A 25959-nucleotide genomic window follows, 5' to 3' on the forward strand; every position below is an offset into this window, starting at 1 on the left:
ACTTCTTCGAAGAAAAACAACTTGTAACACTCCGACCCAACACCAGATGGCGAGCTGTGCAGAACATGTGAATCTCAGCGACTGATGCCACGAACAGATGTACACTGGGTAAGTGACATTTTCATTCTTACAAATGCTGTTTTCATTGTGGTGTTCTCTAGGGGTTCTCCTAAGCATTACAGTCATATCAACATACTAAAATATTTGTGGCATGGAAACGTGCCCCATGATGCTTTGCAGGGCATTACTTTTACAAAACATTTTTGCTCATAAATCAGTCTCTGGTGGTCCTAAGACAGTGGGACCACCCTTAAATCATTGACCACAATGTGCTCTTTTTTTCTACAACATCTCTGAGTCCCCACACTCTGTTAGTGGGGACTCCAAAATAATAACCCCTACCTCAATTCATTATCTTTTCAAGCTCTCTCACGGCTGGAACTTTTGTTTTACACCTGGGCGCAGTTATGTTTATTGGTCTTTGTTTGTAATATCATTGCACTAGGCCTGCTAGCCTTGAAAAAATGTAATACACTACGTCCTCTAGGGGCTAAATATATGGTTACACTGCATTACTTTATCCTATTCTTTTTTCATGTGGTTATGCTCTCTAAGTGCTAATTGTATGGTTACATGACAATGTTTCTTTCAAATGGTATTTTTATTATGGTTTTCTCAAGGGGCTGTTCTGAGCATTGCAGTCAACATACTATAATAACATTTTAGCTTTTTAACATTCAGCCTGTGGTGGTCTTAGGACAAAGGGACTACTTTCAAAATGCACTTTCTGTCTATATCATCTCTGGGTCCCCACACTAGGTTAGTGGGGGGGCCCAAAATAATGAGCCCTCTGACCATTGTGTCTTTTAAGCTTTCTCGTGGATAGAACTTTTGTTTTAAAGACCTTGTTTTTGATAGCATTGATTTAGGCCCGCTATTCCTAAAAACACTCTCTAAGGCTAAGTATATGGTTAGACTGCATTTCTTTCTCCTGTTTTTTTCCATGGTTTATGATCTCTAGGGGCTAACGATATGGTTACATGACCATGACCATGTTTCTTACAAATTATATTTTTGTTATGGTTCCCTCAAGGCAGGTTTGAGCATTAAAGTTTAATGCCAAAAGTTTATTTCTGAAAAAGGTTTATATGATAATTGTATATGTTTTAATAATCTCTCCTTATATGATTCAGGCAAATTTAACATCCTTATTTACGCTATGACTGTTTAAACACTTGATATATTTGAATGACCCTTCTAGTGTATTTCTCCTCTGTGGCTGTCATGTGTCTTTTTTTAGGGAACTGTGTTAGCCAGCTGGCAACTCTGATGGTGGGGTGGTGAAAGTGTTATTCAATTGGAATTAGCATGGCAGGTTAAAATTAGGATGCTAAATGATAAATGCTAAATATTTTTGGGTGAAAATTGAAGAGGAGGGTAAATGGAAGTGCTTTAGTTTTATGCAAGGCCATTGGAATTATATGGCAGGAAAAGTCGAAATTATGAGGCCGGGTTGACCAATTTATGTGGCAAGAAAAATCCAGTTATGAATGTACAATGCCAGTAGCTTTTATTCAAGCACATGCGAGACCTATTGCATTGGAAATGCTTGTCCTGCAAGGGTATGCTGCATTTTTGTATTTTTTCTGAATTTACCAGTTATACAGAAATGCTACGGTTTGAAGCGCGTTCTGTCAATGTATTTTCCCCATCCCTTCCCACCTCTTAGAGCTGTGCTTGATGTCAGTTAATTTCTTTTTTGTCTAATACGCTGCAAAATCTTGTAGCTTGCAAAACGCTAACATGTTTTTTTCTGCGGATTGTGTCTCTGAAACGAGCTGAAGTCCCTCCTCAGTGTAGCGTCGTATGGACCTGTAGCTGTAAAGAAAGCGCATGGGCAACATTTCAGAAAGGGCACAATCGGTTAACCTATTGGGAGAGAGTAATTCACCAGTGGTTTTCCAAGGTTAACGTGCTTTTTGTAACCTACTTCTATGTTTCCTGCCTATTTATTTAGCATGTGTGCAGTTATACCGCTTATAGCAAAAACATTGGCAAAACCAATAGGTTTCGCCTATGCAAAATCAGTTAGCTTTGTCAATGTTTTCCTACATTTTGCACAGCAGTTAAGCTGGTGTGAAACATGACTTAAAGTAAATAAAAAACGCTGTGATGTGGTCAAGGCCAGCCACGTTACATAGCACTATATATATTTTTTTTAACTATATGGCATGTTGTACAGCAGGTCAACTGCTGCCCACCAATTAAAAATCAATGACAGACAATATAGTTTTCATAGGTGAAACCTATTGGCTTTGCCATTGCTTGTTATTTTAGTCCCCCCCCCCCCCTTTTTTTCATGTTGCCTCCACCACCTGCTCCTCCACTGCCCCGTACCGTTAGTAGGCATTAAAAAAAAAATACAACATAAGTTGTTAAGTTCCAATTTTGAGAAGGTGAGGGGAGGGCGGCATGGCAGCATTGCTATTTGTTGCTCGGCACTCCGCTACAACAAAAGCACTTGAGCATACTTAATATATTTTTTTAATGTATTTACTGTCTTAAGTGGCATCCGAATTTTAAATCGGACAAGTAAAAAAAACAGATGGACCTGTGTCATCCTATAGGCACGCATATGGCAGTGACAAATGCACATGCATACCTCATAATGTATGCATTAGCCCACAGAATGACGTGACCACCAATGACGGTCGTGTGATTGAGCTTATTTCTCCCCTTCCCCCATCAAATCTGAGCCAATAGATCCCAAAGGTGAAACCTGTTGGCTTTGCCGTTGTTTTTTTTTATTATTTACTTCAATGTATTTCCAATGGAAATTAAAGTTTGATGTGCCTTCAAATGGAAAATACTTCATTAAGATTTGAAACTTTGCATTTGGATAGATAACCATTGGTATGGTACCAATTCCCAAACATACATTTACAGGGGAACATGTAATTCTGTATCCTACAAACTGTTGTGGCTTATCATACTAGTTCATTCTCTCACTCTTTCTTACTCTTGAGACTGATCCTGGTGTTTTAATCCTATTACTTATTTGCATTTCATAAGCATAATATTTTGGTGAAGCTTAACATATGGGCTGTTCATAGGATCATTGATCCATTCGTATGAAAAGACATTCTTGTGTCTGCAGTGTGATTTGGTTATTTAACATTGTCATCTGTGGCGTGAGAGTACATTAATTGCTGACTCCGGTATTCTGGCTCCCTTAACCTAAAATTAAGGAAGAGGAAAGAGGCAGGGAACAGATCCCAGATTTTAGTCTAATTGCTTGTGGAGGTGGTGGACTGATGCTCACCGTCTCTAGACTCAAAACAGACTTTTTGGACATATGTGCTGTATGTATTATAGAAACCTAAGGAAATAAAATGCACCATTACTAATAAGAGGTATTTATTTGTTTATGCTCTATAGCAAAATATAATAAGAACCAGTTATTATTTGAGGTGAACAGTTACTGACTCTCAGATTTTTTAAATATTAAAAATACTTGCTGTATTTTTATAGTAATGTACAGATCGCATCTTCAGTCAATCTTTGATGGTCTTACTTTAATTAATGGAGTTTCAGAATGCCTTTAAAAAAAACAGTCGTGTTTAGAAATAGTATTGATAATGTTGCTAATACCATGGCTTAAAATTGCAGTTTCCCATTTTTTTCCAACACTTTAACACAGGAAGGTACTCTAGTAAAATTAGTAAATTGTTAAGTAAGCCAGAATATCAGAAAGCAACAAACTGACAGGGTGTTGAATACTTCCTACGATAGGTACTTATTTGGTGCTCTGAGTTGACAGCATGCGGAAAGGATTTAAGTACATGTTGATGTTGTTTATGCAGTTCTTATTAATATTTCATGATTTGTTTTGTTTTTCAGCTGTCATTTTCACCAACCACCCCAATGACTAGCCACGTCAGAGTTCTGGCACTGTTGGTTGGGATGTTGCTGTCGTGTTGTGGACTAGCAGTCGTTTGTGGTGTGACTGGCTATGCCCACGGAATGCACACCCTGTCCTTCATGGCAGCAGAGGTAACATTATGGCATATGATTTATCATTCTTTTTCTAAGCCAGTTTCAACATTCTCCCAAACGTCTTGCCAATCCTCCCGTGTGATACTGTAGACCATACGTTTCTCGTATTTACTGATAAATTTATAACCAATGCGTCATTTTTGATTAACCCTTAGGAACGTTGTGATGCCAGCAGGCTATACTATACTATATCATATCTTTGAATCCAACAGTTGTTCCCATGTGTACATTGCAGGGAGATAAATTTGTGCTGTGGCTCACGTATACACAATAATCGGCTTATCAGCAACAATCTTCGTGTTTCTAAGCAGCCTGCCTTGTAAGTAGCATACATTCCTTCCCTCACCTTACGGCTTATGTCCAAGGTTATATTACTGTCCCTCCTCAACTGGTCTGCACACTCCCTTTGTGTCATCTAAGAATAGCACTTAATGGACCCAGGTGGGTTTAGAAAAGCCGGAAGAGGAAACTTCTAGCAGTTACCATCGTTGTTTAGGTGACACGTGGAAATCTCAACCACTAACAACGTATTTGCAGATTGAGCTATTAGTAATATGAAATTAATTGAGCATGGCTCCCACTAATATACATATTGTATTTAAAATGCAACCTTAAAAAGAAGATATTTCCTGTCTTTCAGTAGTAGTGGTCAATGCTTAAGATAAGAAATGCCCAGAGTACAAACACAGTCATAAAAAATCAGTTGGAATATTCAACACAAATCATCGTAAAAAAATGAAGCAATCATTTTACATTTTCAACTCAGTGTTGAATAACACATAAGTTTATTAGTTAATTAAAACCATAAACTTTTCTTTCAGCATAAAAAGTTAACAGAACAATATTAGTGCAATAAGGCATTTACAGATCTTAATGAAAAAAAAAAAAAAAAAATATATATATATATATATATATATATAAAATTGCATTCCACGTAAAATTATTATTATTATTTTTTTCTTTTTCTTTAAAAAGAACTCAGTAGATAAATAGCATTCTAAGTCTTAGTTACTCAAAAAATCTGTCTGGACGTCTGCATAAACCATTCACACCCGGTCGTCAGAAAACTGAACTCTTTTCCAAATGATAATTATTTTTTCCTCGGCTTCCACGCTCGCCAGATACGATCGGCAGTACATATTATAAGTTAGCATGCTCAGTGTATTTTCAGAGATGAAGAACACCCCTCCTGTTTGTAACTTTAAATTCTAAGGCAGTGGTTTTAATCAGAAAAGGAGAAAATGCATTTCGTCCTCGACTGTGCCAGAAATGCGAATGGTAGTGCTTGTAGTCATCTTACTGTACGTCTAAATAGCGACAGAGTTTCCAAACGGAACTGTAGATATCTTATGAAAACTGGCTACATTTGATCACAATAAGTTGTCTCCCACAGTACATTAGTGGCAAAAATATTCTGGGCCTAAAGAAGAGGTATGTGTGGCATTTCGTTTTTCAATTATAATTTTGTCCCAGAGCCTAGCTGTAGCGAGAGACAATGTAGATTTCTTAATGCATCTGCAGGAAGGCCAATCTCTACATGCGTTGTATGCATTTTGGCAACCCAGGCCAAATGGACAGACTTAGAATTTAATGGTAGATCCCACAACCCTTACTGGGTCTGCAGTATTAGTCTTGCCCAGAATAAAACTGGTTTTAAACAGCTGTATGGAACACAAATCTCTTCTACAGACTCTGATATCAATAACTGTAATGATGTTGATGAGGGACTTGCTGAATTTCCTCAAAAGGCTGGTTTGATGGAGGGCTAAAGACTTACACTTGCATAACATCTCAATTCTGCACCATACAGTGCCTGTACTTCAGAACTGACTGCAAAGGTTTTGAGCAGGACAGACCTGCGATCGCTACTACTTTTTTCATTTCATACAAAGACATGTGCAATATTGGACAGCACATATAAGAAGTTGCTCTTACCATGATATCCGCTTGTCATTTTAGAAACCTGAATAATACCACAAAACTCTGTCTTCATTGTGAAGGGCCATGCAGAGGTCAAGGAAGGCATAAAATGTCACTCTCCCCTCAGTGCAACACATTTCACTATGAACATAGACAAGCTGAAGCCCTCCCTCCCTACTTGAATGTGCTATTTTTTCAGTTGCCAAGAGTACCATAGTATTGTCCTCCTTGCTAGTGGTTATGATGCAAGACCTATTCCAGTGGGTGAATCAGGAGCGGTAAGGTAATAGTGCTACCCATTCCAGATCTGTGAGGAGAACTCTGGACTTTCAAATGAATATATAAGGGCTGCTAATATTCTTACATCATATGAGCTTTTATTCTGTAAACAAGCATTCACGTTCTTTGAGCTGATGAATTTGACTGTGTCTTTAGCAAAGAGAGGGGTGACAGACCACGTGGAAAGGCAGCAGATTAACTCTTGTGCTTAGCCTCAGCAGTACTCAATTTGACCTGATGGTGCAGATGGGGCTCACCTGCCCTCATTTTTGGGGACCAACACTTTGATCCAGAGCAAAAGAGAAAAACACAAGAGAGTACATGAGGGACTACAAGAAAGAGGGTTAAAACAGAGGAGACCAGAGGAGAAACAGGGATGAAAAAGAATCTTCAAGAAAGAGATAAAGAGGCATGGAGTGTCGTAGCTGGACTCTTACTCTAGGCAAGACTGCCGGTTTAAGGATGACAGTACTTACGTTTGTAGGCGACTATGCAGTCCTACAACAAGTCACAACTGTCGTTCCAACCTTCCCGGATCACAAGCAGCACCTCACCAAATACTCAAACAGTAAAAGGTGATTTGTGACAGCCTTTACCATTGAGCCATTGGCTCAAGAGTGTGACATCTCAGGGAGTGTCATGGTTAAACTCAGATTACCCCTTTCTCACATAACAACATGTCTCAATCAAACACAGGCAATGAAGAAGATGCAGTAAAGTTTCAATAGGTTTTATTTTAGCAAAACTGCAATCTGAGATAAGTTGCATGGGCTGCAATGATTAGGATAATGAACAATGCAAGAAACAGAATGGTAAAGATAAGAGTCATTAATACAAAGACCTCCACCATCTGGCAATAACGTAGAAAGACATAAAGTATGGGATATGTCCTAATACCCTAAGGTCATGTACCTAATCCCTAACCTAGAAGAGAGCTAGGCGTGTTAAACCCAATCTGCCAATGCCATGTCCATGAGAAGAGCCCCCAAACCTTGTTACCTTGGAATGAGGTCTCTAGCTCAGACTCCGTAGGGACACGAAGACTGGGTCAACACCAAGGCGACATGCAGCATCAATAGCAGCGAAGGCATCTGGTCGGGATCCCTCTGACTGTCTGTTTAAGTGAGGAGTATTTATACAGATCTACTTGGACCCCTGACGTAGGTCTGTTCCCAAACAATAGATAACGAAGCATGCTTGGGATGGTGATTTATATAAACAATTCCCTTGAAAGCGTGGAAAGGGAAAGTACCTCAAGTGAACACCTACAGTTTGTTTATCTTTGTCGGTTGATAGTGACGCCTTAGCGCAGTGGCACTGATAACGCTAACTAAAACATGGGCCTAAATAAAATCAAGGCAGCCATCTTAAAAGATTTAATTAAATAAATGCGCTAAAACAGAGCAAGCTAAGTAGGGTAAAAGTCACTAGGTGACTCGTGCACGAGTCTGCAAGCCAAAGGCAAGGCTAACTCCTGTAACCCATTAAAACAAACTAGGATTCACTACAGGAGTGTCTGGAAGAATAAAAAGGCAACAGGTGGACTCAAGCAAATTCGGTATTTGGCACCCTGGCCTTCGTTAACCAGGATATGGGCTTTTGAGTCAAACTTTGTAATATTATTTTACAAATTAGACTCTGCTACCATTCCCTCCCCTCCCCCAAGGCCATGGCAGTGGATTTGCAGCACATTAGCACAGTTCTGCAGACCATACTCAATTGGAGTTAATAAAGGGGTGGCAGTTTACCTGAAGCAAATGTAAGCACTATTGATGCAAAGACAATACCTTATAATCCTAAAGACAGAAAACATCACCCCTGTATCAGACCTTAATTTTTTTTTTTTTTTAATATTTCTTTATTGGCATATTACAAGTATATCACCATGGTGCCCACTGGGCAAAGATATTTTCAACATTATGGTCTACATTTAGAGCATTTCAGCAGGTATATTTGTCATCATTGCATGCAGCAACTGATAAAATACAATATAGGATGACGTGGTGCATCAGCTGTGAGAGCAGCATAATTTAGGCCATTGTGTCACTCATAGTAGAAGAGTAGCCATTAATATATAAGGACTAAAACAATAACAATTTCAAACAACTGACTGGAGCTGCTAGGTGGGCGGTTGAGGCATGGGCAAATCGGTGCAAGACAAATAAGGCATATGGCAGAACCATCAGGGTGATGAGTTGTGTGTGGGGGGCTTTGTGGGGACTGCTCAACAGTGTCTGGATGCCTGCAGCTTTGCATGGGCGGGTATGAACCCCTGTGCACCCGCAACCAGGGCCTTCAACACTTCCTTTCCAGAGTGTGGTAGCCCCTTAGCCTTCTCTAAGTTGATGGTCATGCGCCATAGTGTCAGCCTCAGTTGGCGCCCATTTATGAGCTACCTGGAGCCAGCAAGTAACTGTGGGTGGCTGTGCATCTTTCCAGGCCATTGCAATCAATCGCTTAAACAAATCCTGAGTCAAGTCAACCAGTTTCATGTAATATTTAGAGTCCTTGGTTCACTTCTTTACCCCAAGCAGGCACAGAAAGAGATCAGGGGACATTTGCATATCAGTCACTGAGGGCATATGTTCCATCGCCTGTACACAAACTCGCACAGTGGCTGGCACTCCCCCACGATTGGTAGTAGGTGGCATCAGAATGACCACACTGTGGACAGGCTATGGACACTCCTGGAAACATCTTGTGCAGCCAGTGCAGTGCGAGATACTTTTGATGCAGGTAATTAGACTACATAAATTTCAGGTGGACATTGCATGATACGTGCTTCACCTGCTGCAACAGAATCGACCACTGAATTCTGGTGAACACTACACCTAGACTGTCTTCCCTTTGGGGCTTACTGAAAGTGTGCAGTCCTCACTCCCCGCCTGCAGCGCAGCATAAAGCACCGAAATTGCCCTGCGGCCCTTTCCAGGTGTGAGGAACCACTGTAGCCCAAGATGGAGCCCCGGTTCGTCCAGTCCCACCAACCACATATTTCTGACTGCTAGTATGAGTGCGGTGTAGGACAGGAAGAAGCCAGCTCCTAGTCCATAGAGGTCTTGCATATCCTGGGCGGAGTGCAGGGTGACCTTGGTGTAAAGATCACCCAATGTAGATATCTCTGCTCCCCGTCATGAGGTGTTATCATGTACCACCAGCAGGACTCTCACTGTTGGTACGCTCCACAGCGGCAGCTGCGGAGCATAGGGAACTTACCTTGCCCAGGCTAGTAATACTTATTCCAGCAGAGCTGAGCTATGTGCGCACGTCTGCCCAGCCCTCAGGCTGGGCCCCTGGGTGAGAGCAGCCATTCCAACATACCAACATTGCCCAGTTCTGTCTGAATTGATCTACTTTCTCCCATTGTGTCTTCAACCAGCCACTGCATGGGCCACGGCATCTGTGCTGCTGCAAAGCACAGCTTGAGGGCTGGTAACCTCCAGACTGCCCTCCACCAATGGGCACTGAAGCATGTGGATCGAAACCAGTTTCAGGACATCACCCCTATCAGATCAGATCAGATCAGATTTCAGCCGTCACAGGTGTCAAAAAAAAAAAAGTATCTAATTTTCATTACTGGTATCGCCGCAAAAAAGTACAAGAGCCAGGGGAGAAAAATCATTGTGGCAATAGACGCGTTGCCCAAGGGCAACAAGGTCAGACGTGTCACAAAGTTCAAGGACTGCCACATCGATGTCTGGTACCTGCCATGGTTGCCTTCCCGAGATCCCTATCTGTGTGATTATATATTTACCCCCAAGGATCCGAAATCTTTAAAACGGCAAGGTAGTCGACCGAGCTCCAGAGCTTCGCGGTCATCGTGCTATACCGGAGGAGGAGGACTTGGAGGAAGAGGAGTAGGAGGACTTGGAGGAGGACTTGGAGGAGGACTTGGAGGAGGACTTGGAGGAGGACTTGGAGGAGGACTTGGAGGAGGACTTGGAGGAGGACTTGGAGGAGGACTTGGAGGAGGACTTGGAGGAGGACTTGGAGGAGGACTTGGAGGAGGACTTGGAGGAGGACTTGGAGGAGGACTTGGAGGAGGACTTGGAGAAGGTCTTGGAGGAGGACTTGGAGAAGGTCTTGGAGGAGGACTTGAAGGAGGAGGAGGACTAGGAGGAGGAGGAGAAGGACTAGGAGGAGGAGGAGAAGGAGAAGGACTAGGAGGAGGAGGAGGAGGAGGAGGACTAGGACTTGGAGAAGGAGGACTTGGACGACTTGGAGGAGGACGACTTAGATGACTTGGGGGTGAACCAATAAGCTAAGTAAAGGAAGCAGCCTACTGGCAAGTACCTTGCTTAATATTTTATAGTCAATGTGTAACATTGATAACAGGTGGTAGGAGCCCATTTCGAGGGGATCCCTGCCAGGCTTAGGTAGTACCACCATGAGGGCCTCTCGAAGGGAATCAGGGAGTACACCCTCTTGATGGGCTTTGCAGTAGACCACAAGCAACATAGGGGCAAGGGTAGCTTTAAATGATGCCTAGTATTCTACAGGTGACCCATCTGTGCTATGGGTCTTGTTTCAAGCCAATTGGCTGATCGCTAGTTGGATCTTCCCTAGCTGCAGGGTGCTCCAATTCCAATAATTGCAAAGGTGACGGAGAGCGATCCTGCGGAAGAAGTCCCTCATGCGTTCTGGGGGGGTTCCGGTGGGGGAGAGTATAGCTCCTCATAGTATTGGACAAAAGCTTTGTTAATGTCCGTCTGGGTGTTCATCGTATGACCAGCTGAGTCTCAAATCACACCCATCAGTGTTCTGGGGATCTCCAAGCACAGCAGCTGTGCCAGCGCACGAGTCCTGTGCGCTCCTTTAATAGAGAAGAACTTCGAGATCCGGGCAATTAGGACTATAGTAGTCGGCCAGTTCTCTAGGAAAAGTTCAACATTCTGACCCTCAGATTCATCAGAAAAGCCTAAAAATAAATGTGGTTGCGCTGTGAGCACCATTCTGCCTTTGCTTTGCGGCCCCCACCTCAGTTTGTAAGATCTTCGGTTGGTCCTGCATCGTCACCAGAGAGGGCCTGATTGATGTCAGGCAGGATTCTGTTTCGTCTACCCGCTCTGCGAGTTTGGCATGGACAGCACACAGTAACATAGTTTCGATTTGTATCGCTCCGAGTTGGGCCTCCATGGAAGGTTTTGAATAATATATAGCTTGTAAGACCTTGTCAAATATTTCTGTGCTTCTGTGGTGTACTTTTCAATTGGCAGATCGGATCCACCGGAGTCAGGATGGCGAATAGCATGATTTCTGGGACAGAAGCTTGGATGCTTTTGGTCAAACCATGCCCCTACAACTGATGTCCCTGACGTGCAAAAGGTGCATGTGCAGTGATACCAAGAGCAGATGGCAAGTGTCAGATGTTGTGGAATCTTGCACAGCGTGTCCTCGTTCTCCCAGGAAAAGGGCGGCTTTGGGAGTGCACTCCACGCTGTCTCCCCAGCACCTCTGTCAGTGATGCAGCAGTTGGTGACACCACACTCCTAGGAAAAAGTCGAAAGCCAGCCCACTGGTGCCAGCAGAGAAGGCTGCCAGGGGGTGCTAAGGCAGGTGAGGCTTCAGTGAAGTTTGAAAGCTGATGCAAAATGCTCAGCCTCGCCACCACTGGGAAGAGTTATTAAGTCAGTGGAGTCTAGCACAGGTCTAATGTAATGTCCAAAGAGTGGGCCACCACCAGCAGCAGAGAAGAAGGGAAGGAGGGTGCCAAGTTCTCACCACTCATAGGCCATCCATAGCACTCCAGCACATGGTCCAGAACTCCTGGTACTCTGTGTCAGACACCTGGGGCCTCAGCTCACCGGCTCAGGCCTCCATGCCACTCCAGTGTTGCGGTCTCAGTTCACAGCACACACAAAGGATAGACAGCCAGCTCATCTGCACTCACCGTGGCTCCTGGCGGAAGGTACTTGGGGCCACACCGTAAGCTGGTTCAGTTCTGGGCTCCTGTTTGCCCATCGTGGCTGGCCCCACTCGCTCACAGGGGGTCGGCTAGCACCTCTTTGATCTTTTCCTTTATTTGTGTCACCCCCCTAGTAGCTCGGCTGGAGCCCATTCTCACTCTACTGAGGAGGACTTTCAGATGTGAGCACCAGCTGGGGTCTGCCGTCTGTGTAGGTGTCCCAGACACTCTGTGGGTCGTCTCTAGGTCTAGGGGTCACGCTGCAGCTTCATGCACATTGGGACCCTCACCCGCCAGGCCCCACTGCTTTCCCAGGTGCGTCCACCTCTCCGCAGTCTCATGCCGCCACCCTCAGGGGCTGCGTTGCAAGTGTATCTTCCTTCGGGCCTGGTGTACACCCCAACCAGCTGGGACCCGCTCACCCCAGCTCTGTTCCGGTCTTTGCTTGTGCTGCCTCGGGCAAGTCATGCAAGGTGGAATTGGACTCACTCCATTGGTGGCACTCCATGCTAGGAGTCAAGAGCAGGAATGTGTGCGGTCGAGCCCTGCAGGCCTCATCCACTGCGCCCAACCCCTTGCCTGTATTTGGTCCCCTGATGTAGGTGCTCAGCCCTGCTGGGAGGCCCCCGTTGAGCATAAAGCCTCGGGGCAACAAATGAGTGGTCTATTGTGCTGGGACCAATAAGATTAAGACAACTGTTCCAAGATTAGAACGCAGCCTCAGTGCGAGGCTACCATCCACAGCACCATCTTGGCCAGCCCCTCTCCCCCACCTTACTTCAACCATGCATCTGCACTCCCCAAGCTTTCTGAAGGTGATGCTGTTTAAGCTGATGTGATGAAGGGCTGGCGGACATGGCACTGACGTGGGTACAATCCTTCTGAAAAAGGAGAGGTAACTTGAATTGACTAGAATTGTTAATCTTTGTATTGGCAAGCAGCAGCAGCAAGGAGGCCTAGTCTTCAAAAGGTGGGATACAGGGAATTCCATGCCTTTAGATTGCACAATATGAAATTACTGAAAATTGGACAAGTGGTTCATTTAATGTGGGAAGCAATAGAGTAATGAAGTAGGAGAGAATCCCTGAGTTTTTGACTGTCAGTAAATTTCAGGGGGGTATTTGTGTTATAGCAAGCAGTTGAATAAGTAGGGAAGAATCTGTTTGCAGTTGACATAGCTGTTGCATATCCTCAAGCTACTTGTAGTTGAAGGAACAGTTGGGTGCTGCTTGCATATGGCGACTTCTGCCAGCTAACTGAATATGGCCCTGAGAGAAAGCTAAAACGTGTTGAAGAAAAGGGATACTACGTAGGGCAAGAGTTTATAATTCTCATCGCTTGATGCCCAGGACATGTTGTTTTGGGGTCAGGGACAACAAACTATTATGTTTATTTTGTCCATTGCACAAGTACACCCAAGCCCTTGTCGTAGAACCGTTCAGCTGCTAGTTTACAGGACTGTCTGCAACTAAGACCAGGTTTGTATCCATATGTATATGTGTTCAGATGTTTAGTTATGGTTCATGAATGCAAAACTTTATTAGAATGATTGTTGTAAGGAAATGCTGCAAGCTCAACTTGTGATATTAACAATAGTAGTAGTTTCAGTGTAACATTGCATATGCATGTTTACAAAATGTAATAATGTGAGGCTAATTGTATTGCTCACAGTATGCACCCTGTTTGTATGCAAATATATGCCGAAGCATGAAAGCACAATTAGGGATTGTTTGCTTCCAATTCAAAATGTACCCAAAAATTGCAACTCAGAAGAGAGGTTTTGCTAAACTATTGTGCACCTTCCAATATTATTTTTCTGAGGTATCATTTAGGAAAACATCTTCGATGGATGCCAAGATGTAAAAAAAGAGAATAATAATTGAGACTCAGTGTGAAATCATTAAGGACATAATAAAGGATTACATGAAGATACCTTAGGCTCCCAGATCTTAAAGAAAGTGACACAAGTGCACCCACAAGTATATACTATTTTATTGATACAGATTTACAGTTTTTTGAAATTCACAAGCTCTTACAGAAGTAGGCCTGGAAACAGCCTGTCTAGTCAGTGTTTGGGAATACCCTTTTGTCCTTCGCAAATATAAAGGCTTATATTTGCTCATGCAAACATCTGCTGAGCACTTACACATTTCCTCACATTAACCCCATGTCTTCCCACCCTGGACAAAATTTTAGTAATGTCTTTGTAAAGTGTCACCCTTTCTCTTTTTGGGAAGAGATTGGAGGGGAGTTGGTGAATACCCTTAAAATGCAAGTCTGTGCGTATGGAATGACTGCCGGGGCATCCAAAGCCTGGAAGTACTGCTTCCTGCCTGATTGCAGCACCCATAATGTAGATTTTCAGAAGGATGGCACAATCGGAGCCTTGCTAGAGTCCACACTCTGGTATAATATAAGCCCCTAGATAATCAGGAAGGCTAGTATTAGAGCGCTGATGAAATGAGCATGCTGCCATAGTGTGTCACCTCACTGCATGGCACCAATAGGGACAAGTGTATCTTTTTCACACGGGACTAGTACTTTTCTGAAGAATTCTGTCCCTTGGACAAGTAGACAATTTTATTAAACTCCACACTCCTGTATGGTTCTTTTGGGTGCCTTACAAATCAAGAGATCTCTTTGGATCTCATGAACATTGAGCCACTGTCTGGGTTTTACTTTGCAATACAATCTTTGGTACTTTAACTAAGCCCTTTTTTAATGTAGCAAAGCAGTGGATTGCTGAAAACCTTGGTGTAAATGTCCTGAATTCCAGATTAAAGTCAAAGGCAACAAATCCTTACATTTTAACAGTCCTCTGTTTTTTCCATGAGTCTTAAAATCTCCATCTCTTGACCTAGATTTGGAACCCTGGCAGATGATCCCAAAGATAGTTTGGATTGATTAGTTTATTTTGCATTGGCTAGTAATGAAATTGTCTCACTTTGTGTCTAATACATTTTCCTCAATTTTATTTTTTTGCAGTCTATGCTTGTGACAATAAGAACTGCTCATGTTATTTTACGGTAAGTACATTTTCGAGGAGTATTTATACAGAATGTATAAATGATGTGGCTTTGTGAGTACAGGTAAGCACCCTATTTAGCCAGTTGGTGCACATTCCTGGAGAACTCCTTTTTATATATAGTAGTACTGTAAAAATTATGTTGTACCTTATTGTAAATTCCTCTTTCATGCAGAATGTGTTGAATCCAACACATGATCATGGAGTTTTCCATATAAAATCTTACATGTTTAGTATTTTGTGCATTTCTTCTGAAAGTGATCTTATTCAGCATCATTGGCCTGTTAAATCCATACTTTGTGTTAAAATTCAGCATTTTATGGGGCAGGTCTCAGTTGAATCAAGTGAGGATTTTTGTTGTATAAACCTTCAAGCATTTCTGTAGATGCATTTTGCAGGTAAGGCAGAAGGTCTTACCACTGGCTTGAATTGTCTTTACTATTACACGGTAGCAGCCATGGAGTTATTTTTCGTTGGTAATTTAAACCTATTCGAAGGTAGGAACTTCAATATTTTGGTAGTTCAAGGTAGTGGAAGGTAGCATTATGAATTGGGGATTTGATTTTAGTCCCTACTCAATTAACAGTTTTCTGAACAGATGTATTTGTGGGAATTTGTTGTAGAAATCAGAGATGGTATTTGTATGCAATAATTGCCGAATCAGTCTGTACATCTAGCATAATTGTATGGACTAGTGTATTTAACCTTGATACTGAATTGTTTTTTTTTTCTATAGATTGATGGGATTAAGGTGTACTACAGTGATTTAATTCCTAAAACATTTTGGCATATGTCTCGTTTAGAAAAACAGGTCAGACATAACAGTGTATGCACTTGGAACTAGTAGCAGAAAATGCATCTTTTTGAAATTGCTATGTTGTATGTGGCCCACCCCCTCTCAGTCTTTTTGGAAAACCTTTGACTGAGCAATAATCAGTGCCTCATAATACATGTTCACTTACCACTGCAGATTTTTTTTTTTATAGAGGTTTTAATAAAGAGCGAGAGAGAGGGACCCCCCCCCTCCCAACACACACACACACACACACACACACACACACTCACTCTCTCTCTCTCTCTCTCTCTCTCTCTCTCTCTCCCCCTCCCCCTCCCTCTCCCCCTCCCCCTCCCTCTCCCTCTCCCTTCTCTCCCTCCCTTCTCTCCCTCCCTCCTCTACCTACCGTTTGAACCCCTGGATGAAATTACAACAAATTTGGCAGAAAGGCAGCTCTTGGTCTAGAAAGAGTGCTTTTTGTGATTTGGTCTAAATCTATTCAGTAGTTTTGTAGTTATTAAAGGAAAAAGAAATAAAGATATCTAGGGATGCCTAGTCTCCGCGGATCTGACAGATCTCATGCAGAGATCTGAATGACTGCCAATGCTTCAACCAGTAGGTGTTGGCAGCTATTTTGGGAATCAAACACAGCTGAGTCTTAAAAAAAAGGTTAAAAATAAAGAAAAAGGGTTAGGATAGGGCTACAGTGACCCCCTAGGCCTGGTGCTGATGTCCCCCCTGCCTGGGCCAAAAAGCATTTTTTTTTTATTGTTGCCTCGGAATCGCAGAGGATCCGCTTATCCTGGCAAAAATTAAAAAGAAAAACAAGCGTGGTCTCCCGCTCCTGTTTCTACTTGAGCCCCTGGGTGGGCCAGATCCCGGGGGTCATTATTTTTTATGTTATGCGGAGAGGGGGGTGCATATGGCTCCCCCCAGTGACTGATGTGGGCGCCGGGGACCGCCACCATCTCGGGCCAGGCCAATGTCTAAGTGATGGGTGGGGCGCAACCCCCCTCTGTAGTAGGCCTTTTAGGGCCCTGGTGACTACCACTTGCCCCGGGGCTTGAACTTTATATTAAGAGGGGGGCCGTCCAGGGCTTGACATTTATATTAACTCCTTCGCAGCCAAGGACATAACTGTTGCGTACTTGGCTTAGGCGCCAAGGACGTAACCGTTACGTCCTGGGACCGGCTCATGGGGGGAGCGGTAGCGATCCTGCCATGAGCCTCGTCTTGGCGCCCCCACTGCAGGGATGGAAGGGGAGTTGCTTCCCCTTCATACCCCCCCCAGGACCCCCTGTGGTGAATAATGACCTCATTCATCGGACGAGAAATGCTTTTGCATTTCTCTGATCATGTGGAGGGGCCCAGAAAGGCATCAAAAGAAAGGAAAGGCCTTTCCTTTCCTTTGATGTCTTTCTCAGAATTTCTGCTGCCCAATCGCGATGCAATCGGGTAGCAGAAATGCACACTGGACTCCAGGGATAATTAATTTTTTTGTTTATTTTTATTTTTTATATGTGTGGAGTGACCTTTTTAGGCAAGGGTCGCTCCCCGGGTGCCAAAATTACTATCAGGCCATTTCTGCCCCCCTTGGGGGCAGATCAGGCTATTTTTAAAATATTTTTAGGCCTTTTGTGCCTCCCCCCTCCCCCATTTTCCCCCAGGGGGAGCTGAAACCCCTAGACACCAGGGATCTATATATATATATATATATATATATATATATATATTTTTTTTTTGTTTACCTTTTTTTTTAATGTACGGGGAGCGACCCCTTAGGCCAGGGTCGCTCCCCTGGGGTGGGGGGGGGGGGCAAATTGTATTTAGGCCACTTCTGCCCCCTTGGGGGCTGATCAGCCTATTTTATTAGGCCAGTCTGCCCCCAAGGGGAGCAAAAACCACTAGACTCCAGGGATTTTTGTTTGCATCAATTTCACACAACATGAGCGACCCCATAGGCAAGGGTCGCTGCCCTGGATGGGCAAATTTGTTTTAGGCCATTTCTGCTCCCCTTGGGGGCAGATCGGCCTATTTCTATTAGGCCGATCTGCCCCGGGGGAGGGGGACAGAAACCACTTAGGCACCAGGGATTGGTGTGTGTGTATGTGTGTGTTTTGTTTGGGGAGGGGCAGCAGCCCCTTGGGCAAGGGTTGCTCCCCATGGAGGCACATTACTGTTGGCCATATCTGCCCCCGCCTATTTTTAGAAGGCTCAAAGCCCACCAGGGATTTTTTTTTTCTTTTTACCAAAATAAGAGGTTGGGGGAATGGCCATACCCCCACCCCAAATAAATGGGGCCAAAGTTGTTCTGCCCACCAGTGGGCAGATAGGGCAATTACCCCCAATCCACACCAGAAAGTCTACTAGATGCCGTTAATTAAAAAAAAAAAAGTGGGGTCGTGGCTACCAACCAGTATGGACCTGGTTATGCCTCCCCCCAATCGAAAGGGATAACAGTCTTTCAGCTCTCCCCCCGCACACTAAAACATCTTATCCCATGGCAAGCAAGAGGACATTTGATTATTTTAGGTTTTGGTTTTACATTTGGGCCATGAGAGCTTGGCTAACTCTCAAAACCGTCCCACTGGGAATGGTGAGGGCTGCACTTTTTGGACTTTGGGACAATGCCATGTAGAAAAAACCACAAGACCTAGACACATCTAAAAACTAAACATCTGGGTGAGTCCAGGGTAGTGTGCTTCAGATGCATACTGCACCATTTTCTTACCCGCAATGCCCTGCAAACCTCCAACTTTGCTGGAAATCACACATTTTTTCCCAATTTTTGTGATGGAACCTTCCGGAATCTGCAGGAATCCACAAAATTCCTACCATCCAGCTTTGTCTCATCTATACCGATAAGAATTCTGCCCCACTTGTCAGCCTAAAAATGTTTTTTTTTCCAACTGCCCTTTTGGATCTGCTTTGGTTCCCCCTTAGTTTTGACATGTTTTTGGCTCTTCCCTGTCACAGGCACTTGGCCCACCTACACAAGTGAGGTATCATTTTTACCGGGAGACTGAGGGGAACGTTGGGTGATAGGAAATTTGTCCTGGTGCGGTGAACCCACACAGAAATGTGATTTTTTTTTTTAGCTAAATTTGAGCTTTTCTATGGATTCTGGGTAAGAAATCACTGTGGGATCCACGCAAGTCACACCTCCCTAGGCTCCCTCGGGTATCTAGTTTTCAGAAATGTCTGGGTTTGGTAGGTTTCCCTGTATTGCTACTGAGCCCAGGACCAGAAACGCAGGTGGGGAACACAGAATAGCAAAACAAGTGTTATTGCCCCTTGTCTTTCTCTACATTTTGTCCTTCCAAATGTAAGACAGTGTGTAAAAAAGACGTCTATTTGAGAAATGCCCTGTAATTCACATGCTAGTATGGGCACCCCGGAATTCAGAGATGTGCAAATAACCACTGCTTCTTAACACATTATCTTGTGCCCATTTTGGAAATACAAAGGTTTTCTTGATACCTATTTTTCACTCTTTATATTTCAGCAAATAAATTGCTGTATACCCGGTATAGAATGAAAACCCATTGCAAGGTGCAGCTCATTTATTGGCTCTGGGTATCTAGGGTTCTTGATGAACCTACAAGCCCTATATATCCCTGCAGCCAGAAGAGTCCAGCAGACGTAATGGTAAATTGCTTTAAAAAATCTGACATCGCAGGAAAAAGTTACAGAGTAAAACGTGGAGACAAATGGCTGTTTTTTCACCTCAATTTCAGTATTTTTTTATTTCAGCTGTTAATTTCTGTAGGAAACCCTTGTAGGATCTACACAAATTATCCCTTGCTGAATTCAGAATGTTGTCTACTTTTCAGAAATGTTTAGCTTTCTGGGATCCAGCATTGGCTTCACACCCATTTCTGTCACTAACTGGAAGGAGGCTGAAAGCATGAAAAATATTAAAAATGGAGTATGTCCCACTAAAAGACCAAAATTGTGTTGAAAAATTGGGTTTTCTGATTCAAGTCTGCCTGTTAACAGAAACCTGGGAAGATGGTGATTTTAGCACCGCAAACCCTTTGTTGATGCCATTTTCCGGGAACAAACACAAGCTGCCTTCTGCAGCCCTTTTTTTCTTTTAAAAAAAACACAATTTTTGCTGTATTGTGGCTAATTTCTTGGTCTCTTTCAGGGGATCCCACAAAGTCTGGGTACCTCTAGAATCCTTAGGATGTTGAGGAATAAAGGACGCAAATTTAGCGTGGGTAGCTTATGTGGACAAAAAGTTACGAGGGCCTAACCGCAAACTGCCCCAAACAGCAAAAAAAAGGCTTGGCACCTGAGGGCGAAAAGGCCTGTCAGCGAAGGGGGTGAGAGGGGGGCTGAACGGACTGCCGTCTTTTGCCCATTGAGGGCCCCGGGTACCACCTCCTCCCCAGGGCCAGTGTGATTTTAAAAGGGGGAGATGGACTCTGTGGCCCCTCTCCCGGGCTGTTTTCAGACCGGAAACCACCATCTACCTGCCCAGGGCTGGCATTAAAAACAGAAAGGGGATGGGGCACCCTCTCTCCCTCTCTCCTAGAGCCATTAATGGCCCTCCCACTGCCACTCCCAGGGCGGCTCCCTATGTCCTGAGGTGCACGCCCTCTGGACATAGTAGTTTACTGTCTCTTGGCAGGAGCTTTGATAGCTCCTGCCAAGTAAGAGCAAACTGTAAGTCCTCTCCCCATGGGCGTGAGAAGGAAAACTGCTCCCGCTCTCTGGGAGCAGATGTTTCATTTGTTTTCCTGCCTGCTGGGAAATGGGCATGAAAATAGATGATAGAATTGCTCCTGCATGCAGTAACTAGCATTTCAGATGGATACACCTACCTGTGGATTCCTCACCTAAAGAATTCTCCCCTCGTGCCAGCCCTCAACAGAAATTTCTTCTAGCTCTGCACGTCGACGATGACGTCACAATCGCCCGACTCCACGCGACGCCACATGACGTCATCCAGGCAATAAGAAGCCCTCGTCGACATGCAGACTTCAGTTCCCGTTTTTCCGTGCCCGAATAACGGTTAATTCTTTGAAGCTCACAGGGAGCTACTGTTTCCAACGGCGGTTACGATGTCGCAGCCTAGAAATTCTGGCTTTAAACCTTGTAGCCAGTGTGGGGGTCGGATGTCGGTTACCGACCCCCACGAAAACTGCCTCTGGTGCCTTAGTTCCGACCATGAGGTCGAGGCATGCGGTTCGTGCCAACGCATGAACCCTAAGGCACTTAAGGAGAGGGAGGCGAAGTTGTTCTTGGCCCGGTCCAAGAAGAAGAAGGAGAGGCGTCATCGAGATCTTCGAGGTCTCGTCATCATCATAGTGACTCTCGGCGCCGTCATGGATCTCGGCGCAGATCGAGCAAGGGACGGTCCAGATCTAGATCGGCTTCTCCGTCGGCTCGGTGTCGGCCGACGTGGGAGATAAGCCCGACCGTCACCCCTCCACCTCCGGCGACCCCGACGTCACCTGGGTCGGTCTTTGAGGTCGAGCCTTCCCAGAGGCCTGAGAGTTCTCCTGGCCAGGAGTTACCTGGACCCTCTTCGGCAGCTTTGCCGGTGCAGCAGCAGCAGTACCCGGCTTTCCCGACTCCGGGATCGGATCCTGCAGTGTTTTTAAACGCTATGTATAACATCTTTGCTTCCATGACGCCGGGTGGAAGTCATGCAGGTCCGTCTGGCCCTTTGGCCTATGATTTGGGTGTTCCGGCGTCTTACAGGTCGCGCCGTTCACCCCGTTTTTGTCTGCTGCACCTGAAGCGGCGCCGATGCCTACGACGTCGGCCAGGATGGCTACACCTGTTACGGCGCCGTCGGATTCGCCTCGGATCCGATCGATGTCCAAGAACACTTTGGAGCCGGAGCCTCCGGCTTCGGAAGAATCCGAGGTTCGGTGCCGACGAAGATCTTCGGCATCGGCCGACACCCTGTCGACTCCAGGCTTGGAGTCAAGACGTCTGGCCCTTCGTCTCTTGGAGGAGGAGGAGTACGCGAGGCAACACCTGGAGGAAGGAGAAGTTATAGAGCCCTCAGGTGACTTCCAGGGACTGGACTCAGCTAGTGGCCTTGACACTACCCCGGAATGGGATCTGGCTTCCCCTGGAGAGGTCACGGAGGAAGCCGCTTCTTTCCATGCAGTCATTCGTAAGGCTTTTTGGATCTTCCCCTTCCTACCGCGGAGGTCAAGAGAAATTTATTGACAGAAGTCCTCCATCCGACGTCTGCTTCTGCTGAGCCTCTTCTACCATTCAATGAGGCTCTGCTGGACCCCATTAAGGATATCTGGCTGAAACCTGTATCCACCGCTGCGGTCAACAGAGCGGTGGCTTGGCGGTACAGCACGGCGCCTGGGGATCCGGTGTTTCTTTCCAGGCAACCAACTCCGGAGAGCCTAGTGGTCCAAGCTTCATGTTCTTCCAGATCCTCTCCTGGCTCGTTTCCTGGGGCCCCTGCGGACAGGGAGTCAAAAAAGATGGACCATACTGCTAAAAAGACATTTTCATCTTGCAGTATGGCCCTAAAATCTTCCAATGCCACATGCATACTGGGGCGTTACATCCATGCCCTTATGGAGGAGGCGAAGGGCCACCCTAATTTGTCCCAGGAGATGCTGCAACTATTAGCGGATGCTCAGGCGGCTGCGACGCAAGTGATCCAGTCTGGATTAGACACTTCGGACTCGTTGGCTAGGGCTATGGGCACGACCATAGTCTCTAGGAGGCAGTCTTGGCTTCGATCATCAGGCTTCTCGTCGGATGTGCAGGCCACACTCCTTGATCTTCCGTTTGATGGAGAAAAGCTCTTCGGCTCTAAGGCTGACTCTGCCTTGGAACGTTTTAAAGAGAGCAGAGCGACAGTTAGGTCTTTGGGACTCCAGTCGTTGGCCTCATCCACCTTTAGAGGCTTTTGGAGATTTAAGGGATTTGGACGTGGTTCCTTTCAAGGAAGATTGCAAGGACCACAAGAATTTACTTCTACCCTGCCTTACAGATCCTTCAGGGGCAGAGGCAGAGTCCGTACGAGAGGAGCCACATTGCAGCACTCTGCCTCTTCCTCGGGAGGGGTGCAGCAAGGAAAGCAGCCGTAGTCCTCCACCACTCCCTGCCCATTTGTCTCCGGTAGGGGGAGACTTGCCTTTTTTCTTCCAATGTGGGAGGTCATAACATCGGACTCCTGGGTCATCAACATTGTGAAGAGGGGGTACCCTCTTCCCTTTCGGGAATTCCCTCCGACCTTCCCTCCCATCCTTCTGTTCGGAAGACCATCTTCTCCTGTTACAGCAGGAGGTATTATCCCTATTACAAAAAGGTGCAATAGAGTTGGTTCCCGAGCAAGAGAGGGGTCAGGAGTGCTATTCAAGATACTTTCTGATTCCCAAAAAGGATGGTCGACTGAGACCGATTTTGGACTTGAGGATTTTGAATTGGTTCCTCAAACAGGAAAAGTTCAAAATGCTGACCCTCTCACAGGTTCTTTTGGCATTGAACGAAGGAGACTGGATGGTGTCGGTCGATTTGCAGGATGCGTATTTTCATATTCCGATCCACAAATCGCACAGGAAGTATCTCCGGTTTGTAGCGGGATCACAGCATTATCAGTTTGTGGTCCTTCCCTTTGGTCTTACTTCAGCACCTCGAGTCTTCACGAAGGTGATGGCGGTGGTAGCAGCAGAGCTCAGAAGAAGGGGGATAGCTGTGTTTCCCTATCTGGACGATTGGTTGATCGAGGCCAAAACTCCGGAGCTCGTGCGTTGCCATCTCCAGTTGACGACTCAATTGTTGTACGACCTGGGATTTTCAGTCAATGTACCCAAATCTCACCTGGAGCCCTCTCAATGCCTCCTGTTCATAGGGGCAGTATTGGACACAACATTGAATCGGGCCTTTCCTCCGCCCCAGCGGGTTCAGGACATTCAGGCTTTGATTCTAATGTTTCAAAATGGAGCTGTAGTTCCAATCCTCAAGGTCCTTCGTCTGCTCGGTCTGTTTGCTTCTTGCATACTGTTGGTCACTCATGCACGCTGGCACATGAGGGCTCTCCAGTGGTGCGTCCGCAGGCAGTGGTTTCAACACAAAGGGAATCTCGAAGATTCGATAAAGATCTCTAGAGACACTGCGGAGGATCTTCGATGGTTGGCAGCGGTCGACAACCTGTCTCAAGGAAGGCCGTTCTCGCTGCCTCCTCCAGTGACCACGGTGGTAACGGATGCTTCCACTCTAGGGTGGGGAGCTCATCTGGGGGACCTGGAGTTCAAAGGCCTTTGGCAACAGAAGTTGCATATCAATCTGTTAGAGTTGCGGCAGTACGTCTGGCACTCAAGGCCTTCCTCCCTTCCATTTGCGGTCAATCGGTCCAAGTTCTAACGGACAACACGACTGCAATGTGGTATATAAACAAACAGGGAGGAGTGGGGTCGTATCTTCTCTGCAGAGAAGCTCTTCGTCTCTGGTCCTGGCTTCAGGATCACAAGATCTGCTTGGTTGCACATCATTTGGCCGGAGTCCTGAACGTGCGTGCAGACATTCTCAGTCGTCGCAGCTCAGTCGGTCACGAGTGGCGTCTTCGTCCAGATCTAGTTCTGGGTATCTTCCGGATGTGGGGTTATCCACAAATAGATCTATTTGCAACTCAAGAGAATGCGCAGTGTCCGCTATTTTGCAGCCTCCAGTATCCGGTGCAAGGAGCTTTGGGGGACGCGTTTCAGATGTCCTGGAAGGATCATTTGCTTTACGCGTTTCCCCCCATACCCTTGATTCCTCGAGTTCTCAGGAAGATCCGCCAAGACCGAGCTCAAGTCATCTTAATGGCTCCGGATTGGCCGAGAAGGGTGTGGTATTCGGACCTACTCCAACTTTCTCAGTGCCCTCCGCTCCGTCTCCCTTGCGGGGTGGACCTCCTCTCGCAGTCGCAGGGGCAGATTCTACACCCCCACCTCCAGAGCCTGCATCTTCATGCCTGGAGATTGAACGGGGCAATCGGAGTTCCTTTTCTCTCCCTCCAGATGTGGTGTAAGTTATTTTATCGGCCAGGCGACACTCCACCAAGTCAATCTATGCTAATCGTTGGGCTAAATTTTCAAGCTGGTGTGGAGAGAATAGTTTAGATCCTTTAAAAGCTGGTTTTTCTGACATTGTGTCATTTGCACTCCATCTGGCACAGAAAGGTTTCGCAATTGCCACTGTTAAAGGTTGTCTGTCTGCACTATCTGCTTTTCTGTGCCTTCCTGATCAACCGTCCTTCTTTAAATCACCAATTGTTTTAAAGTTTCTAAAGGGGCTCACTAATAGGTATCCACCCACGCCATTCGTTATGCCTCAGTGGGACCTTAACTTAGTCTTAACTTTTCTTATGGGGGCTCCGTTCGAACCAATGCATTCTTGTTCTTTGTGGTACCTGGTATTAAAAACTGTTTTCCTGGTGGCCATAACATCTGCCAGAAGGGTTAGCGAGCTTCAGGCTCTCTCAGTGGAAACCCCATACCTTTCTTTCTTTAAGGACAAAGTGGTGTTGAGGACCAAGGCGGCTTTCCTACCGACGGTTGTTACACCCTTTCACCTGGGGCAGTCGATTACTCTCTCTTCCTTTTACCCTCCACCTCACCCATCCAAAGAGGAAGAGAGGCTCCACCGGCTGGATCCGCGAAGAGCTCTGAGCTTCTACGTCGCCAGGACGAAAGAGTTCAGACAGGATGAACAGCTCTTCGTTGGATACGTGGGGAAGAGGAAAGGTAAAGCGGCCCACAAGAGAACGCTATCCAGGTGGGTCATTCTATGTATTAAGATCTGCTATTCTTTTTGGCGAAGAAGGATCCACCTGTGGGGATTCGTGCCCATTCCACCAGAGCCAAAGCAGCTTCATCAGCTTTGGCTAGAGGTGTTCCTGTGGCTGACATCTGCAGGGCAGCGACTTGGGTGTCCCTCCATACTTTTGCCAAGCATTACTGTTTGGACTCTGAGGTTAGGAGGGATGGCCATTTTGCTCGCTCGGTGCTGCAAGATTTCTTGGTT

The 25959-nt window shown here is 45.5% G+C and overlaps 1 protein-coding gene across 1 annotated transcript in view; it reads left to right on the forward strand.

Annotated features, from left to right (window-relative positions):
• The window catches only part of AMFR (autocrine motility factor receptor), a 487879-nt gene that overhangs the window by 107186 nt on the left and 354734 nt on the right, over positions 1 to 25959 (forward strand). Inside the window, exons 4-5 of the mRNA XM_069215844.1 lie at positions 3901 to 4053; positions 15146 to 15186. Of these exons, the coding sequence (XP_069071945.1) occupies positions 3901 to 4053; positions 15146 to 15186 (194 nt within the window). The remainder of the gene's footprint in view (positions 1 to 3900; positions 4054 to 15145; positions 15187 to 25959) is intronic.

The sequence above is a fragment of the Pleurodeles waltl genome, chromosome 12 (assembly GCF_031143425.1).
Source record: "Pleurodeles waltl isolate 20211129_DDA chromosome 12, aPleWal1.hap1.20221129, whole genome shotgun sequence".
Classification (NCBI taxonomy): domain Eukaryota; kingdom Metazoa; phylum Chordata; class Amphibia; order Caudata; family Salamandridae; genus Pleurodeles; species Pleurodeles waltl.